At 36.7% G+C, this 19,944-nt stretch overlaps 1 protein-coding gene across 2 annotated transcripts in view; it reads right to left on the bottom strand.

The window, feature by feature from the left end:
- Positions 1-19,944, bottom strand: part of EIPR1 (EARP complex and GARP complex interacting protein 1) — a 71,375-nt gene that overhangs the window by 40,566 nt on the left and 10,865 nt on the right. For both annotated transcript variants that reach the window (XM_059467744.1, XM_059467745.1), the window contains exon 3: positions 17,147-17,279. In XM_059467744.1, the coding sequence (XP_059323727.1) occupies positions 17,147-17,279 (133 nt within the window). The remainder of the gene's footprint in view (positions 1-17,146; positions 17,280-19,944) is intronic.

Raw genomic sequence — 19,944 nt, 5'->3', positions numbered from 1 at the left:
CTCCAGGTTTCCCCATCTTTTACTATCTTCACATCACATTACTGCACATACGCATACAAAATGACAATGTTTTTATCTAGCAGCTCTCACATTATCTCTTTAAAATGCTAAAAGACAAGTATGAAACTAATATTTAAATGGCAATGGCAGTTATTCTGTAAAAGAAAGAAAAACCAGGTAAAAATAGGGTGTCTCTATGTCGTGCACCTATGCATTCCTTTAGTTGAAAACCATTTTTTTGCATATTGAAACAAGAATTTTTATTTATGTCACAGCACCAATGCAGAAGAGAACAGATAAGGTTATGTTGAAGTTTTATCACTGAGTATATTAAGAAAAATGTTACAAGGTTTACTAAGCACTACTGAACTTTCATAGAGAGTAAGTCAAAGGTTTGAAGAAGGATGTCCCACTGTATTCCTCACGCATTGTTCACATTAAATGATCCAGAAATGAGACAATGAACTATTGAATCTTTGTCATATTTATTCATCCTCATTCAAGAGGGGGAAATATTTGTTCCTTCTCATCCCTTTTCAAATTCATCACACATCTTCAGTGTAGTTTTGCTAGGTACAGCTAAGGATGGAGTTAAATGTACTTGTTCCAACTACAACAATCCTCTGTTATGCACCATTTCCCCAAGTCCACCAATATTATATCCTGGGCAGAGGATAATATCTGCTGGAGTGACTGCACATAGTTTCATCTACCTAGTTCTGTTGAAATGATCCAGGCTTACAAACAAGCAAAACAGAATTTAAGGAATAAACAAGTAATCCCATACTTTGACAGCACTGAATTAGGAAGCAACTACACATTAAACTGGTAGCAATAGGAGTACAGTAATCAAATGTAAGAAATAAACTTTACTGAGTTCAAACTTCGTTGAGTTCAGCCAAAGCCTAAGAGATAATCATGGCTATAGAACATGAGGCCATTGTTGGTGCCAACTTTACAAGTTGAGCAAGCCAGAAAACCCTCTATATAAGGAGTGTGCAATTTGCAAGGGGTCACAACATGGTCAGTTAATATCAATTTTCCCTGCAGTACCAAAAGGACTTCTCAATGAGGACTATTTCCATGACAATTTTTAGCTTTATACCGCCAGCTGTTTCCAACACAGAAAAAAAAGCAAAAGCTGTAGATTGGTGGGACATCCGATTTATGATGGGATTCCATTTGTTATTATATCTTCATCCAAACACTGTTCCTCTTGGAGAACCGCTCCAACTTAAATTAAGAGTGAGAAATAAGCCTGGGGAAAAAATACCTGCCTGAAATTTGAAAATAACAAGAAGTTACTGACCAGAGTTCAAAAACAAACACCGTAAGGTTAACTACAGGTAGTTGTTACTCCTTGATAAAGTTCCATCACGCACAGCAAATCAATTCATGGCACTGTTGCTGCTGCTGCTGAACACGGTAGCCAGTAGACATCCCTTAAAAACAACACAATCATTTCTGTGCTGGATGCAAAAATAAAAATCTGTGGATATAAGAACAATGCTGATTCCAGATGCCATACAGTTGTTCAGGACACTGAAAGTCATTCCTGCTGCTGTAGAAAATTACAATTTTTTTATGAACTGGTAGTTTTTAAAGCTAGAAAGGATAGCCTATGTACTTCACATCGCTCTTGATTTTGCATCAGCAATTCCTACAGTTAAAGCCTTGCAGAATGAAAGAAGTGAGCTGTAGCACGTTTCCAGACTTAGACAGACAAACTTAAAATTTTAAGTAATTCAGAATTCTTATAAGGATTCCTTCAGAAAATGCCACAGACTGCAAAACTACAAAGAATACAACTGAACATCAGATACAATAAAATATGTTTACACAGTCTTCTTAATTTATTCCCTGTAATAAATAAGTTCTTTTAAAAGACTTAACATGCAACCTCAGTAAACATACTAAGAAACTAACTGATATGTGGACCACTGATGCAGTAAATCAGAAGAGCCAAACAAGAAATACAGAGTCTAATTTGTCCCCAAGGCAAAACAAAAAAAACCCCAACAAAACAAAAGGCAAAAACACCACCTGAAACTACTTTAGAGAGACTTTCATCAAATGTTACTAAAACAAATATGAAATACAAAAAAATTCAAAGAATATATGGAATATAAAAAGCAAACCCTCAATGGAAGTGTGGCTACTAATCAATATTCTGCAGTTTCAGCAAATGAGGACTGAGTACATTTAGAAACACACCAAATCTGTTCCCCTTCCTGTTTCAGGACAGATCCACATTTAGGACTCACTAAAAGTCAGTATTATCCTTCACCCATGTTCACTCCCTGAAGCTGCTTCTGCAAAAGGGAAGCTACTACCTTTTGAAGTAAATACAGATATTAGAAAAAAATAAAGGAGAAACTTATTTTAAGAGGAGTAATTAAAAATAATCATTATTATTTCACAACAAAGTTTAAAAGAGTATTTTAAGAAGTTAGCACCCCTCTTAAGCAAAGGGTTAAGTGGATATTACTATAATATAAAGGAAGTACAAGAGAAGAGTTCAGTGGACATTTACAGACATTACCACCTGCCCCTCCCACCCCTCCATCTCATCCAACATATCCAAGTGGATCTTAATCCCAATTATACAGTCCACACTGGACAATGTTACAGTTCACTACTGCTCAATCATCCACCTTTCATGCTTCTGGCATCACTTGCTGAATAAAGCCCACCATGCTGCTGCAGTCCTGACCTGTCAGAAGCTTCCAGCAAACCAGATATAGGTTCTTCACAGCCATATCATTTTACATACCACTTTAATCTTTATGTTCAATCATTCTTTATGGTCTTTCTTAATGAAAAACATGATCTATCAGCCTTGGTTGTTCTTCCTTCTCCCGAAATTTAAGCCAATTATTGCTAGCCTCCCAGTCTCTTTCTGAATAATTCTAAAAGATATTTCATATGTACATCAGTAATTTAATATTTTAAAGTTAATTCTTGATCACCAATAGCTATACACACCTGACTGCACTATCTACAGGAGCAATGTTTTCATATTACTTTTTGCTGTCACTCTACTTCATTCCCCTGTGTTTAACCTTGAAACCTGAATGACAGTGCTTCCTACATCACTGCCTGCAGACATTCACACTAAAGCTGGAGGAGCTGAAGTATCAGTGCCTGACAGGGTTTGCTCTTTGATCAGCTCAGGTGGTGCAAAGCCAGCTGTCTGCAGTTATTCTGTTGCCCAGGGAACAACAACTGAAGTGTGTACTTCCTAAATCTGCACAGGAGGCCCTTCTGCAGCATTGCCACAGCAGCTCGTGCTGTGCGAGGCTGAAGTGGTGAAGCTGCTATAGCTACAGCCCAGCTGGTGCCCATTAGTGCTCTCAGTATGACAGGAACAAGCAGCTAGTGCTCAGAACCCTCCTCCCTTCCACTGACAAACAGTCAGCACTCTTCCGTATCAATCAATGTGAACATGCTTCTTCAAGCTTAATAGAATTAAGAAATAAGAGCAAAATTACCAAGGTATGCATATTTTCTTTAAAAAAAATAATATGCCTTTCAGCATTTTTAATCAATTAATTAAAAAATGAACTGTATTCTGTTTATTCAACATCATGTCCTTCACAAGTAAAAAAAGATGGAAAATAGACCATTTGTTTTCTGGGTTAATAACTTCATCTTTTGTTCTAAAAGCCTGTGTAGTCCTTGATTTTACATTTTTTCTGAAATACAGAGGGTGAGATATATGCAGGAATAACGAGCCACAAGGAGTTTAATTTTTCTTTCCATAATTTAAATGCACTTTTCAGCTACCAAAAACCAGACATTGATTTTCAAAAAAACCCACCAAGCAAAACAAAATAAAAATGAAACAAACCCACAAAACATGGAAACACAGCAGCTCACTCTTTATCCTAACAGTAATATATGTTTGCATTGTATACACAGATGTCCAAGGAAGTTTTAAAAACCTCACCTGCTGCACACTAATGCAACTAGAACGATCTAAGAGTGTGCAAAGGCACGGGGTATGACATGGAGAGACAGGTAAACCCATCATTTTCTATGGAAGAACAGGAGACAGTGTGCAGAAAGCAGGCAGCCAAATTGGAAAAGGCATAATTGCACTTTTTAATAGTCTGATCATTCTTATGCTATCCCAAGGTGATTTGAGACAATGTTTCAGCACAGATCGTTTTTGCTGATATACTCTGCAGACATACATGTGTTTGAGGGAGGTCAAAATTTACTGATGGCACTTTGGGAACTGTGCCATATGGGGACAGCCCAAGCAAAGAACTGCAACCATCACTATACCAGTGAGCTGAACTCTGCTCTTCAGGCAGCATTTGGGCGCAATAATGTAAAACCTACAAAAACAGTGAGACCCGCACAAGCAGAAAGGCATAGGCTAGCCATATAAAATAATTTGTGAGATTTAACACTGTGCTGAAGAAAGCTGCACAGTACACCAATAAAAGTTAATGAGGGATATTTACATGTTGGCTTCTATCATCACAAAGGCGAGCAGAGCTGAACAGCGTTGTCCACATTTCTACTTTTACACACACAACACTCATGGAGGTACACGGCCGCTGTCAGTGAGATAAGGTGAAAGGAAACCAATACATTTAAATTCCCACTTGATATTTCAAAGTCTTAAAAACTGTACTCCTTAACGAGTTGATGCGAACTGCAGATCACTCATCCCCCTGCTGAACTGGGCACAGTCACATATTCAAGAGTACATCTATATAACCTCAAGCATTCCCATTTTACTCCTTAGGAGTTCCAAAGACAAATACAACTTTTGCAGTAAGTCTGCCTCAAGCAGGACAAATGCCACTCCATCCAATACGAGCAGTTTACCTGGCTGCCTCAAGCTTGACAAACCAAGTTCTAACCACTAGCTGAATTGGAAAAGGCAGGTTCACCACCCCTTACATCAGCCTTCCATGGTCTCCACTTGGTAATTCCCCTCAATGGAAATCCAGATGTGTGGCCACAATCAGCACACAGAAAATTTCTCCCAGCAATAACCTAAGATTCAAAGCTTAGATCATAATCTGCTTGTATCTTTACATTAACTAGACAATTTGGGTATCTAGCTTCCAGATGTGCTCACATATCAAAGAAAAGTAATTAGTGGAAGAAAATAATTACAAACAACTACTAGCTAGATACATTATTTTGAGATACACTCAGTTTTCTGTTCATTAGGACAGTTACCAGTGCTACAATAAGAAAGGTATTTTTACTAATACAAGAAGACTAAGTTGTGGTTGGGATTTTTCTTAGTTCAAGGTATCAACAACTAGCACATCCAAAAAGTCCAAAGAAAAAGCCTAAATATTGCCCTGCTCTAGTCAGTAGTTGTCTCAGCTTGGGGCATTCAAACAAACACATCGTGTTATTAGTTGGCTGCTAATAACTATGTAGTTCTCATTTGTTTACACCTCAGATACACTCACAGGAGAGACATCCCATGGCATTTTTTTATTGAACTCAAGTGGAGAAAGATATATAGCTCCTTCCTAAAAGGCTTATAATCTAAGAAAAGCAATTATGAAAACATAACCAAATAGATACAAAGCCAGAAATACCTTGGCAGTCAAACCTTCAGCTCAGGGACGTGATACAATTCCTTTGACCAAGTACCCCTTATGTTTATATCAAATACAGAGTCTTAGTGGTGTGTACAATCTCACTGGGATTGGAGGTATGGATCTTTAGGAGGGATGGATCAGGAAGCTGAGAGGGGACAATCACCCTTTATAAACGTCAGCAGCTAGAGTGCATGGAGCTGCCAGCTCAAATGAGAGATTATGGTTTAGGATTAGAATGTAGACCAAAGTGGCAAAATGCAGCTGGTGTCTGCTAGAAGGATGAAGCAGAGGATAACACCATCTTCTGACAATGAGAAGGAGTTTCCTTTGTCCTTGTAGAGGACTAATAAGTTCCGTGTCTAGCAGACAGGTCTTTGCTATCCTCAGGACTGAGGGATCCCAGGCTGCCAAGACCAGTGGAAAAGTCAAGTTTGGGAATATTTAAAGAAATTGGATCCTAGTAACCCATCCACAAGAACTGAGGAATGGCCAACATATTTATGAGGCCAGTTTAACTTTCACTTATGCAACAAAATCGTTGCACAAGGATGCCTAAACACAAACTCTAAGAATTTACATGTTTCTGCAAAATGTTATTTACTGTAACAATAGCATTGACTGGAGATGGCAAAAAACCACATTCTCTTGCAGTCTTCTATATTAGTGGATATCAATATTTGAAAATAGAGTTTAAAAACTATTTTGAATTAGAGAGAGAAAAACACTTCTTTTGTTCTAAGTGAAAAAATAATTTAAAAAGGGGAAGAGAATTAAACCTTCTAACAGTGAAAGAGAGAGCAGTCTGGTAATTCAAGAGATTATCCCTCAATGACAGCACTAATTCAGAAGCATTTTATCCACTTTCTGCATTTAAAGCACTCTTTTCAATATCATGACCATTCTGTTATACTTGAATTTCTGTCATTTTCTCTCCTCCCTCTTCTGACACTCATTTTCTTTTGCTTCATACAAAAAATGTTGCAATTATCCTGATAATCACTGTCAAATAAAGATGAGATCCTAAATCAAAGGATAACAAGGATCTGTGCTTCAAGTTAATTATATTATACATGGTCCATGGTCCCCCAGCTCTTGAACTTTTCACTCTGCATCTGCTCCTGCACACTGGCTGAGGCACTACTGAGCTACCTACAGCACTCTTACCTGCAAGTGAGATTACAGCACAGACTATGATAGGACAGCTATGTTACCTCTCACCTGGACAAAACTCAATGCACATATAGGCACAGAGGCCTTCAAATTTGAACAGAATTAACATGTATTACCGCGCCTGAGTGGGCGCAGCTGGTGAGAGAGAGACGGTGAATCTTGTTTCTTGAATCAGAAGGCTGAATTTATTAATATATGATATAATACATTATAGTTATACTAATAGAATATAGAGAGAGGTTTTGCAGAGCAGCTAGGCTAGCTAGGAAGAGATAGAAAAGAATTCACAACAAAGCTGTGGCCAAGGACTCAGTCCCCTGGCTTGCACTGGTGATTGGCCCTTAATTATAAACATAAAACATGAACCAATCACCAATCAAAATAGGTGCCCCCGTTGCATTCCCCAGCAGCTGATAATAATTGTTTACCTTGTCTTTGGAGGCCTCTGGCCTCCCGAAGACACAGAAATCCAAAATAAAGGATTTCTGTGGAGAAATGTCTGCGACAAACATGGAACAATTTCTCAAGCTGTTCATCACTTGTGTAGCTTTTTTCATCACGTGGATCAGACAGGCAACCATTTCATTTAAAAGCTTACTGAAAACTACTTGTAAAGAAACACTCAAATTACATATAACAGCTAGAATTCCTAGGAAGAAAAAAACACTAAAACAACATTAGAACATTAGGACATTTATTTCTTCCTTCAAACCATGGGAATAAATCTTCTGTACATCCTACCACTACTGCTGAGAAGAGGGAATACTTAAAGACACATTCCACTTCCATGCCCATTTTAATGACTGTAGCATATCCCATGGCTGTACCCATGATTTCCCTACACAGAGTGCTTTCATTACAGCAAGGCAAAAGTGTCACCTGCTGTCTTCAATACGAAGCAGATGAAGCATCACCAGCAGCATTATTTCCAGTATCCTTACTCATCAATTTTCTCTACAGAAAGTTTTTTTTTTTAATACACGAGTTCACTGGGTGTAAGTGCAATGCACCAGGCAGCCATAACTCATTGTAGATTTATTGTTTTGAAATAATGGATTTTAAAGGCAAATTATTTTCAACAAAATTAAATACCAGTTTTGTGTTTGCATGCTCTGAATCCAGAAAAGCAAGCTATATAACCACTGCACCAGGGCACCTATCTTGTTTGAAAATATCCAAGTGAAAACCAGAATGTGTGCACACACATGCCTGCCTGCATGTGGAAATTTGCAGGTTAACAGCTTCGTCCAGTCTCACTTCCTTTTGCCCTCTGGTGGCCTTATATGTCCCTAAATGAAACAGAAGTGCAGAACCTATTTTTGTAGGAGTTTATAAATACATTTGAACAGGGACAATAAATGTGTTTCCACATATGTTTCCATAGATTTGAATAAGAATTTGAATTCTTCGGAGAAGCAGAGGCAAGTACAAATGCAAAAGATGACAACAACATAGAAACTTACTAATTATGTTTTTAAATTTAGATTAGATAAAGATTCTGCTTTTAAATTTAGTTTTACCTCTTTCTAGGGAAAGGAATTAATCTAGTTTTATCTTATGGATTTAAAACAAAGATTTATCTGAAAGGCCAAAGTTAAAACCAGAGGAAGCATTCCACTGTTACCTCCTCAAAAAGCGTTATTAGAGTAACAGTGTCAAGTACCTTGTCTTGCAGACCTGACAGTTTCAGGTAATTTCATACCATGGAAAAGGTGAGAATAGAAGGACTCAAAAGATGAGCTCTTCTGTTACAAAAGTTAGTTAATGCATGTAGAGAAAAACAGTTCAAGCCATCCCAACATGATGTAATTACCACTCTAAAGTGGTAGTTAACAGTTCAGGAAAAAGCTCTTTGTATCAAGACTGACAGTTTTCTGGGCCTTGTGTGCAGCAGTAGATGAGGAAGTCAGCAAACCATCAGCATCCTTACAAAGGGCACTGAGAATAAAAGAGAAGTGATTGTTTCACAGCCCCATGAAAACCTGATAAGCCTTTCTATGAACTCAGAAATCACCAAGCTGGCAAACAACTCCAGCTCATGATCTGATTCAGCATTTGGTACCTGAAAGCAGATAGAAAAGAAGTGCCTTCTTCAGAAGAATGAACTAGTATGAATTAAGGCAATTATCATTGCTAGAAAATTATCATTGCTAGAAATTGTGCCTCAATGAGTGCATGCACCTAATACCCAGTAATTAAACATTCTCTTCAAATTGAGCAGCATGAAGCTTTCACTTTAATTCATGAAGATTCTTTAAGAACCTCCACAACACCTACTAATCTTTATCACAACAAAACCACCCCGAGCACCAGACACCATAAAAATGCTATACAAAAAAGGATAACTGTTCCAAAATATCCTCTTCTCTAGAAGGCTGAAATTATCTCTAAAACAATTACTGAATTTTGTGGAATAAGCCACACAACAGGATCAGCCCATTATTGAGATCAGCAGAACAGAAATTCTTGACCAGATCTTCATACCATAATTTATTTAATATACACCTTTATCACATCTTTCACCTAATTTCTGAAGTACTTGCATGTTTCTCTTCAATACATTCTCGAAAACAGTCTCTATTTTATAGAAGTCTGCAACGGAAAACTATGACAGGTATTTATTTTTTTGGTAACTTGCTTAAAATAATGTCAGGTACAAGTCTCCAGCCCTGAGGCCAGAAAGCACAATCAAATGAAAATTTTTGGAGGCTAAGTTAAAAGAAGGAGGCTACACTCCAACTACTCATGAATTTCTTGGACTACATTCTGGGCATCATCGTCTGTAACTTGGCCCACACCAAAACTGCTCAGGGAGCACCCTCACAGTTCAGCAGTAGGCTCTACTGCAAGTCAGCCCCTAGATCAATGCCATGGCCCTACTGTAAGGTTATACATGTATTGATGCATATGCCATGGCTCCAAGTTATTAGAATACATATATAACCTTACAATAGTCTAATATCCTGAGATTATTTATTTTACTCTACAGGTTACAATTTCCAGCAAAATTTTTCATTATAGCAATATTGCTGTAAAAAAACAGCCAACCAACCAATCAAACAAAAACAAAACAAAAAAAAAAAACCCAACAAACATGCAGCTAATTGATAGCAAAACCTGATTATTCAACATTAAGACTTGCACAGCCAGCAGGTTCTATCCCTCACAAACTAGCAGGTAAGGCTTGTTTTCTTAAATTGTTTTCAGTGTTGATACAGCTCACACACACACTTTTCACATCAGCTTCCACCCTACCTGACATCATTAGAGTAAATCATTCCAAACATCAGACTTGAATGCTGTTGTTTTTATCACCTATACTGTGACATAGTAATTTTCAGTTTTTCAATTCATGTTTTCAACATAAAAGTACTCTTGTGGTCATGAAAATACCCTTGCAAACCAATTTACAATTGCATACAATCAGCATAACCATTCTGTTTAGTTTGCTGGCACAGTTTAAAACAGCTAAAGAGAAGCTGAAGCGTCTAGACCACTGTTCATCTAACAGCAAGAAAACTACAAGTTAAACCCAACAATATGGATCTAACATCTTGGCAAATTATTTCACCAATCCTTTCAGTAAATGCTACAGAAAGGAAGAAATCCAGGAAAATAGCAGAAGTTGCCACAGATAAAGAAGAAACAAAATGCAAAACAAGGGAAATGCTAATCAAAAGCCAAAACATGCAGACATTTAACCACAACAATAGTTTTTTGTATGGCCATCAATCTCTGCTAACACCTAAGGGTGCTATCCCTAACATTTCTCAAGCCTCCCACTGACTGACTGCCCAAAAGCTATTTTACCATGTCACACTTCTTTGTGTTTTCACATATCCCTTAGCTGTTTTTGGGATCTCCTTCCTCAGGATCTCCTTATTTCTCCAACTGTACCATTGCCTTAATTTCCTCACTTTGTCTTTCAGCAAGCATTTCCCCTACTAGACCTGTGACAGCAACAGTACAATTGTCACAACTATGCTGTGAGACATGGTCCTTCACTCTTGCTCCTCCAAGCACATCTTTCTCCTGCACCCAGGGTAGCTGCATGCAATCACATCCCAAAAATTCACCTTTGCAGTAATGGAGACCACTACCAAGGGCCAACTGGAGATTCAGCAGGCAAACTATTTTCCACCTATGCAGAGTTTTCAGTCTGGATAATTTTTCTATTTCCTCCCCTTTATCTCCCCATCATGTCATGCAAAGCCACCAGCAGTTTGCCTTAACCCTTCCCAAACAATTTTACCATTGCTCAGTTTCTCTAGAACATGTAACAGAACACAGTAACTACCCAAGTAGCTGGCCATTACACAGTATCAAAATTCAAACAAACCACTAGTTTCTTTGCTGACACGCTAAATAGATTCATCTGTATCTCAGAACAACGCACAAATCTGGGGGTTAATTCTAGCTTATAGGATATAATGAAAACCATATTCAGATTTTGCAAATAATGCTGTATAAGCCATAATTATATTTATAAAACATTATTTTAGATTGACAGCTTTCCCCAAATTCATCACCATGAATACTTTCTACTTAGTATTCTGGTCCACAGAGACCAGATCCAAGACTCACTAGTAAAGAAGCCATCCATTGCTGGCAAATGGCTGTAGAACTCTTTAAACAGCTTACAGAAAATCCCTCTGAATTCCCCATTACTTTAATGATGTAGCTGAAGTTTACTTTGTAAGTCCACAGGAAGTAGTCTGCCTCCATTTTAACAGCATCCCAAAACAGCAGATGAGAGACAGGGAGGGATGTATAAACAAGGCAACAGATTAAAAATAAGTTCTGAATTAAACAAAGCAAATTCAAGGCATGACTCCCCCAGCCCCTGAACCCACATAAAATGTGCACCCACCACTGCAAATCCACCTAACTTGGAAACTTTTCAAAAATCTCATAACAGTATATGACAAGCTGGAGTGACAAAATGGGCATCATCAATATATTTCCAAGTATTACCCAACATCATATTAATCATTGTATCAATGCAGGGATCCAAATTTTTTCAGCTATTTCTAGAGCTGAGGCTTCCATCACATACTTTACATACAAAAAATATTAAACACACCCTAGCCCACTGACTGTTGGCATTTCTTGTTGCCTCAGAACATTATTAAAAGTCTATGAAATGGCTTTCTGAATTCCCCTCCTATAGCCTGAAACTTGAGCAGTATTGAGACTGTATACAGATAATTTTCCAATTGAGTCTAGCACTTTGTCAGGTCTCTACTGTTCTAGTTTCCGAGATACTCCCTTTTAGTGTAAATTACAGGGTTTTGTCATTTCACCTTTTCACAATGAAAAAATTATCCTAGAGTAGGCTAGGATGCTCTTCTGAATAATGAAGCAAGCTCCTTTCAAACCTGGAGTAGGAATACCCATGTGAAATGATTTTTTCCCTTAGCAGTTGAAGACAGTGCTTGGTTAGTTACCAACTTCTTGAAGACTAATTTATGTTCATTTTTAAACTTACTATATTTAGTGTACCATCATTCTCCTTGGTTCATATCATTATTTGAAGGGTACATTCTTGACCCTCAAACCCAACCCATAATTCTTCTTTTCTGATATTTAAGTGTGGATTTCTACTAAGAAATGCTATGATCTCCTTAATTACTTTGTCACCTTTCTTATTCACTTTTTAGAAGTGCCAATCTGTCCAATTTTAATTTAATGAAAGTAATAAAAAAGAGAATAGTCAACTGACTACAACTAACCAGATCAGTAAAAAGAAGAAAGGTGTAAAGTTCCTAGAATTGTTCTGACAGAGATTTTCCACTAAATGCAGCATCCTCCATTTTAATTCTGGGCTACTGTAAAGCAAATGATATGATTTCAGCTTTGCTGAACATAACTTTAGGATATTAGTAAGTATCATAGGCAAATAAGCACATGTAAATTTTCAGGGATTAGGCATTAAACAAATTACAATGCAACTGTAGCACTTTATCTTATAGTCACTTTTATTGTCATCACCCAAACAACATCCCTTAATTATACTGTTCTCTCAATAATCCAACCTTTTAGTTTTTTTAAGACCTGATCTGTCTCATACTGAACTTTAACAATCTAATATAACTTCTAAAGCAAGAAGACTACCAAACTGATTTCTCCCCTTGATTTTTACCTATTTTAAAGCTGTCAGTAACAATTTATTCTCTTCAAGAGGGAAAAAAAACCAATAACACCACGCCCCTGTTTTAAGTCAGTTGATCTGCTGTAGTAGAAGAGAAAAATGATGCATCAACATGTCACGAAACTAATAGTGTTTGAGTTCTTCTGGATACCTCAGATATTAATTTTACAAAGCCTTCTTCCCCTGCCCCTGAGATATTCAGACTATAATCCTTCTTCTCTCCTCTTATACTTAGTTTCTTTCATATATTTACACACTTTCTCTCTTCACCTAGGGAATCTGTGATAAAATATAACATTGCTAATTCTCACAACATCAATTAGCTGCCAAACACATTTGCAAAAAGAGGAGCTACTTCTCAGTGCCTCCTGAAGACACATTCTGTCTCTGAGCGATGTCAGTTACACCAGGATGGTCTTAATACATTTCTAGCACAAAATATTGGTGAGTGAGTTAGAAATGTGTAGCACAGGCAACTGCTGTGCTACCAGCATAGCAAATTCCTGATCTTTTCTGGGGGTTGGACAAGATTATACATAACTCGTAAGCCTAACACTTGAGAATAAAATCATCTTCCTATAATATCAGTCATAACAGTATAAAATTTCCTAAGTGGCATATTCATGATCAGTGAGGGTGGGAACCACTACAATTGAGGCAGGAACTGAGTCTAATAAGTTCTCCCTTTGTAATTATGTGATTAGGTCAGTATTTCTGAAGTGTGTGCATGAGGAGGGGCATGAGGGGAGACAGTTCCACAATTTTTTCTTTACATTAAGACAAAACATCCTAGAAAATGGAATTTCTGGTTAATATCCAAAGACACAATTGTTCCAATGCTACTGGAACAATTATGTTAATGTCATAATTGAGTTAATGTCATAGTTATGTTAATGCCATAATTGAGAATGCATCATTAATAAAGCCTTGTATGTTTTCAATGTCAAAATTAGACAAAGTTGTAAATACTGATGCTAACAAAAAAAGGCTGTTTCCTTCATTTTGCCCTTAGAGTCAGGACGGTATTTTCTTTTTTAAAACCTAGTTACACATTGATACTCTAGTAAAATATCTTGAACAAAGAATACAGAGCACCCTTTTATTTAACTTCACTGTTTAGAGGATATAGTTCCCAAATTACATATTCAGCAAGGATTTAAATTTTCCTGTGACTTCTTGTGAACAAGAAGATGAGCCATCTTATTTTTACTTTTTAGGGGGACATTCTTTTCTTGAAATCATAGAGTTTAAAGATACGTAGAATCAATGTCAGTAAATATTCTGATGGACTTCATGTAAAAAGGCAGTAAAGCCAAAAATATGAGCGAAGAGTCTGCATCCAGTCATGGAAATGTGCTATACTTGTATACTTGGCACTTTGGACATATTTTGCTGAGAGCTTCTAAAAGCAAAAGTTTATCTCAAAACAATGACTGAATTATGGTTGCTGCAAGTTTAGTCATTTAGGGGCAAAAAATCTCATTTTATCAAGAGTAAGCACTTAAAGAAAATAATTTAGTGGACAACAAGCAAATTATTTTTTATTGACATAGAAGCATAGCCATTATGACTCACAAGTATATGACTTTGTTCTTCATTAGGTGTAATAAATAATAAATACATTTTAAGTTCTACCTCTTTATGCCTCTTTCACTTATAAGTCAAGGACAAGTAAAAGTATTTCACATATCCATGAAGGCAGGAGGAAAAAAAAAATCATGCTCCCAGAGAGTGACAAGGCTAGATTGTTTCTACTTCTGAATGAGGTTTCCTACTCATATGTTTCAGGAGAAAACAACCCATACACATTTACATATCCACACACATGGGAAAAACCTTCAGATCTAAGCATGATGGTGTGGGATTTTTTAGTAGCAGTTAAAATACTGTCTCTGAAATTAAAAAAAAAAAAAAAAACAAAAAAACAAAACAGGAACAACAAAACCAAATCAAATGTAGGAACTTCCCCATATAAGAGGATTTTTAGAGTTTTGATTAAGACTTCCGGTATATCAATTCAAGGCATCTCTCAACCAGAGTTGTAAAAACTTCCGAGCATCACTACACCAGCACTCTTCTCAAAGATAGAGATGGCTTAAACTTTATGTATGGACCTTAACCCCAGAGAAAATCCACTGTTACCAGCTGAATGCACTCACCCATCTCCCATGCAGAATTCTGAGCAGTCAGAAGAAATTATCAAAAAGCTTTGCATATTACATTATTTTGCTAAGATTTATTCCCTCATGAAAAAAGAGAAGCAAACCAGCACATCATTTGTATTTCAAAACATAGAGCAAGATTGCTGGTGTCATCTGTGACTTTCAGCCAGTAGTATTAACTATCAAGCAGTCAAGTAAAAAATAAATAAGAGTCTCAATGTCTCAATAACATAACAGGGGATGATAACAACTGGATAACATGGAAAGATTTTCACTGCATTTGCAAAAAGAAATTAATATTCCCCAAACTTCCTATATAAAAGGCAAATTCCTCCTAACAAAAATCAAAATCAGGACACCTATTTGCACCTACAACATCTTTTTTTTAATACATCAGTTATGATAACTCTTTGCAAATATGCAAGAGTAAAAGAAAACTCTGTATCTTTCCCAATATAGAAGAGGAAATTTCACCCTATTCCATTACCTTATCCAGTGAGCTAGGAAATGGAAAATGTACGTAATTGTCTTCTCTTCAATGCTACATTTTATCACTTCTTTAAGCAACTTCAAAAAACAGCTATTAATAGTGGACACATCTCACATTTCTTCAATCTCCCAGTTTCAATAACGTTCAAGTCTTGACAGAAGTGCTGGGCCCAGACACAAGAGACGGGCACAATACTTACAGCTACTGCTGAAAGCATCATCTCATTTGACTTGTAGTTCAATGAGAAAATTAGTTGAGTCTTTTTAAAACAACAAAGAAATGCAACACATTAAGAGTTGTAAAGGTTTCGATTGCTTAATTTGGTTGCATTACTACTTGAAATAAGTTGTCTGCTGAACTCAGAATTCCTTATTACAGAGCTCCACACTGTGTGCTCTCAGTTCTATACACTGCTATTTAGAGTAAGTAATCACCATTTGAGAATGAGAACTTGTTTTCTGCAGAAAGTTAATGGCTGATAATTCTAAAGTAAGATGCATGAAGACTAAACAACAGAGCTTAATATTAAGAAATCAGATAAACTAAATCTAGAACACAAATAATCTGGAATAGAAAACATTCATGTGATTTATGAGGTCAAATAAAGGAAATTGGAAATATCACAGAAAGGGTCTCAAAATGCCCAAAATCATTTCAATGGAAAAACTTACTTAACTTATCTACTATCATTGGTTTTAAAAAAATCACCTAAGATTTGCGAAATAAATTCAAATTTTAGCAGTTTTCTTTCAATCTAAAAGACTCAGGAGAACTAGGCAATCCTGGAATCCTCTCCTTAATATAATCAGAAGGCTGAACAGCAGGAACACACATCACTACAGCTGTTCACCAATGTACAAAGCCTGAAACTAAATCTGTAATTGTTATACTCTTGGACTGCATTTCCATGAAAGAACAGATGAATATTGACTGGATGAAAGAATATTTATTTCAAATGACACCTCAGATTTCTTGTCAGAGAGAAAAATCAGCCCCTTCCCTGAGTGATGCAAGTGGATTTCTCAAGTCTTATGATAGAAAATCATCACATCTGCCTCAGGAATTGCACAGAGACCCTTAATCCCAATAGCTGTGTGCACTTATGGTAAGGTTAGACAAGGAACATTCCTACTGAGAAAATATTTAGATAAGAAGCTGCAGCCCTCTGTAGGCATACCTGCATTTCAAATACGAAAAACAACATTATATACAAACTTCATCTGCAGTTTTATGTTAAGCTTGATACCAGCACATTTTGAAAGACATTTACTTGCACTTTTAAAAGCAAACATCAATAAAAATTATGCTTAAAGTAACAGGAATATATTTTATTTGCCATGCTTTCCATTCATTACCCAAACATAAGGCTCATTTTGCTGCTTTTCTTAACATGAATGCAGAAGTGGACTTCTAACCAAGATAATTGAAGGATATGACACAAATGAGGTATAATTAAATTTTGCAGATTTTCTTAGAAATGCTTGTGTTGGTCATTCCAACTGAAAGTGTCTACACCTAGCTAGAGGTTTGAACTTAACACATTCAAAAATATCAAAGCATTTGTACAACTTGGGCATATTTAAAAAGGACTTACTTTTATTGTAGCAGGTTGCAAGTACACCTTTGTCGGCAGGACTTGTACTAATGTGCCAAATTTCACCCACTTGATGAAGAAGAACATTTTTGTTTATAATGTTATTTTCATCATCAAAATCTATGATGTGAATCTGCAAATACAATAAAATACAACATTAGGGTTTCAAATGTTTTCCTGTGGGTCTTAATTATACACAATGACTACACGGAACGCTTTAATGAGATTTTTATAACCGATATCTACTTTAATTAATTGTTATAATAACAATTTACTATATCATCGATTTCATGCAGGATTAACTTTTTAGGAAAACACAAGCCATTTCCCTCTTTGAGGAAATACCATGCTTATTCTCAATTTTCAAGATAAAGCTTGAAGGTGATTTTTCATTTTATGGCTAATAGTAAATAAGCCACATATTACAATTCAATGCTTCTTATAGCAATAAACAAAAGTAACAACATTACAATCCTTAGTCTAAATGTCTGCACCAATTCTGTATCCAAATCATATAATTCAAATCATCTACAAAGAAAGAAGGAGAGAGAGGGAAAGGACTCTTCTTGAAGCAAGTACTTTACACTCAGTAAGCAACTTTGACAGTTCACTTTACCAGTCACATATCACTACCAAGATACAAATCTACTCATTTCATACTATATGGAAACAAAGTACTAAAAGATGAAGAAAAACATTATTTAAATATACAGATAATATTTTTAAAAGACAGAATGAAGTTTGCTTTTCATTATTTTAATTTTTGTTTGTTGCAGGTTTCTTTGCTATGCTTTTGGGGTTTTTTTAACAGGTCTACCATTTTTCCCTCCCTTTTTTTAGTCAGCTGTTCTTCTATAGTTGCTGGAGAAATACAAGGAATTTAGGAAGATTTTAGCCTGGCATAATGTACAGAAGGAACTTTAGTCATGATACTAATTCCCCTAAGCTCAACAGTGGACAAATAAATTTAGAAGACTCACAAATTTTGAAGAACTGTATCCTCATAAAAAATTAATTTTCAAAGTTGGGTGAACAATGAAGAGGGAAAAAAAAGTGAAGAGTTATCCTATCATCATGACTGAATCAAGTTAACTAAGTTTACTGAATCACTGCAAAGCTCTTAGCTATGCAGAAATGCAGATGATCTTATTAAAATACAGAAGTTGCAATATAGGTCTCAACTTCATCTTAACACTATTGTTTCTAAGGGGATGAGTTTACACGTTACCTTTTATTTTACTGTTCAAACAGTCATCAGAAACTCCTTCAAATATAATCCTGCACCACATCACCTATATTATTCTTCCATTTTGTCATCCCAGGCATAGAACTGCCTCTGCAGTTGATCAGCAAATTGCCTTTTGAGACTTCATTTGCTGCTTTGAACCTAGGAATCTATTTAAGAATCAGAACACCTTCCATCTATCCTAACAACTGCACGTCCATCCTAGAGTGACAAAAAAGATCAGTTTAATCTCATACCTTGTTTTTGTTTGGGGTCTCCTTTGGCAACTCGGGCCAAGTTTCTCACCCGAGACAGTGAACCATAAATGTAAACCCCATGTCCTGCAGCCACACACATCTCTTCCCACACTAACCAGGTTGAAAGACACTCAGCACATAAGGCAGTGCTCTTTACCCCACCTGAAGCCCTTTGAAGGCACAGATAACCAATCTCTGCCTGCTTTCTCTCTGTTACATTTCTGATTCAGCTGACAACATGGACAGCTCTAAAGTGGTGGAACACAAGGAAGCTCATGAAAGGCCCAGGCTGAGATTTTTGGGAAATATGAAATTTAATTCTTATGCAGCAGTATTGTTTACATTTTGTGAGTTGAAAAATGACAGCTTTCACAGCAAGGCCAGCCAATGAACACTACCTACCATAGTAAGTTGATCAGCAGAACAAAAAGAACTGCAAAAGTTCCTCCAATGTTTTTTTCACTAAGAATCTTCCTACTGATTTGAATACATGATATCTGGAATACTCACTAAATACGAAGGACAACAGAAATTGCATAGAAAGTATTTGAATACCTAATACTGTACACCACCATGTACACCATTAAACCATGTCCTCAAGTGCCATATTCAAACTTTTTTGAGCTCTTCCAGGGATGATGATTCCACCACTTTCCTAGGCAGTCTCTTCCAATGCTTTAAAACCCTTTCCATGAAAACATTTTTTCCTAATATCCAGCTTAAACTTCTCCTGGTGTAACTTAAGGCTATTTGGCTATTTTTTCTCACCTGTCCTATCGCCTGCCTGGGAGAAGAGACCGACCTCCACCTGGCACAACCTCCCTTCAGGTAGCTGTAGACAGTGATAAGACACCACCACCCCTCCCCAGCCTCCTTTTCTCCAGACTGAAGAACCCCAGCTCCCTCAGCTGCTCCTCAGAACAGCTGTGCTCCAGAGCCATCACCACCTCCATCACCCTTCTCTGGACACACTCCAGCACCTCAAAGCCTTCATTGCAGCGAAGAGCCCAGAACTGAACACAAGGTTTGAGGTGCTGAGTACAGCAGATGCAATGCACTACATAAATCATGAAAATAAGTATTTTAAGTTCTAAGATACAAGACTGAAAAAAACTTGAAGAGTTCTGACAATGAGATGAGGAAAGAATAAATTACATACTTGGATATTTCCAATGGGTACAATAAACACAAAGTTTAGCAACAATGAAAGTACTGAGGACAAAAGTTCCAAAAGTACACCATACAGAACACAGTGCTACTCCTTAAACCATTTGCAGCATGATATGAGGACCAAATGCCAAGTCCTATACACTATT

This window comes from Ammospiza nelsoni, chromosome 3 (genome assembly GCF_027579445.1).
Source record: "Ammospiza nelsoni isolate bAmmNel1 chromosome 3, bAmmNel1.pri, whole genome shotgun sequence".
NCBI classification, from domain to species: Eukaryota; Metazoa; Chordata; class Aves; order Passeriformes; family Passerellidae; genus Ammospiza; species Ammospiza nelsoni.
This window is presented reverse-complemented; position numbering and strand designations above follow the sequence as displayed.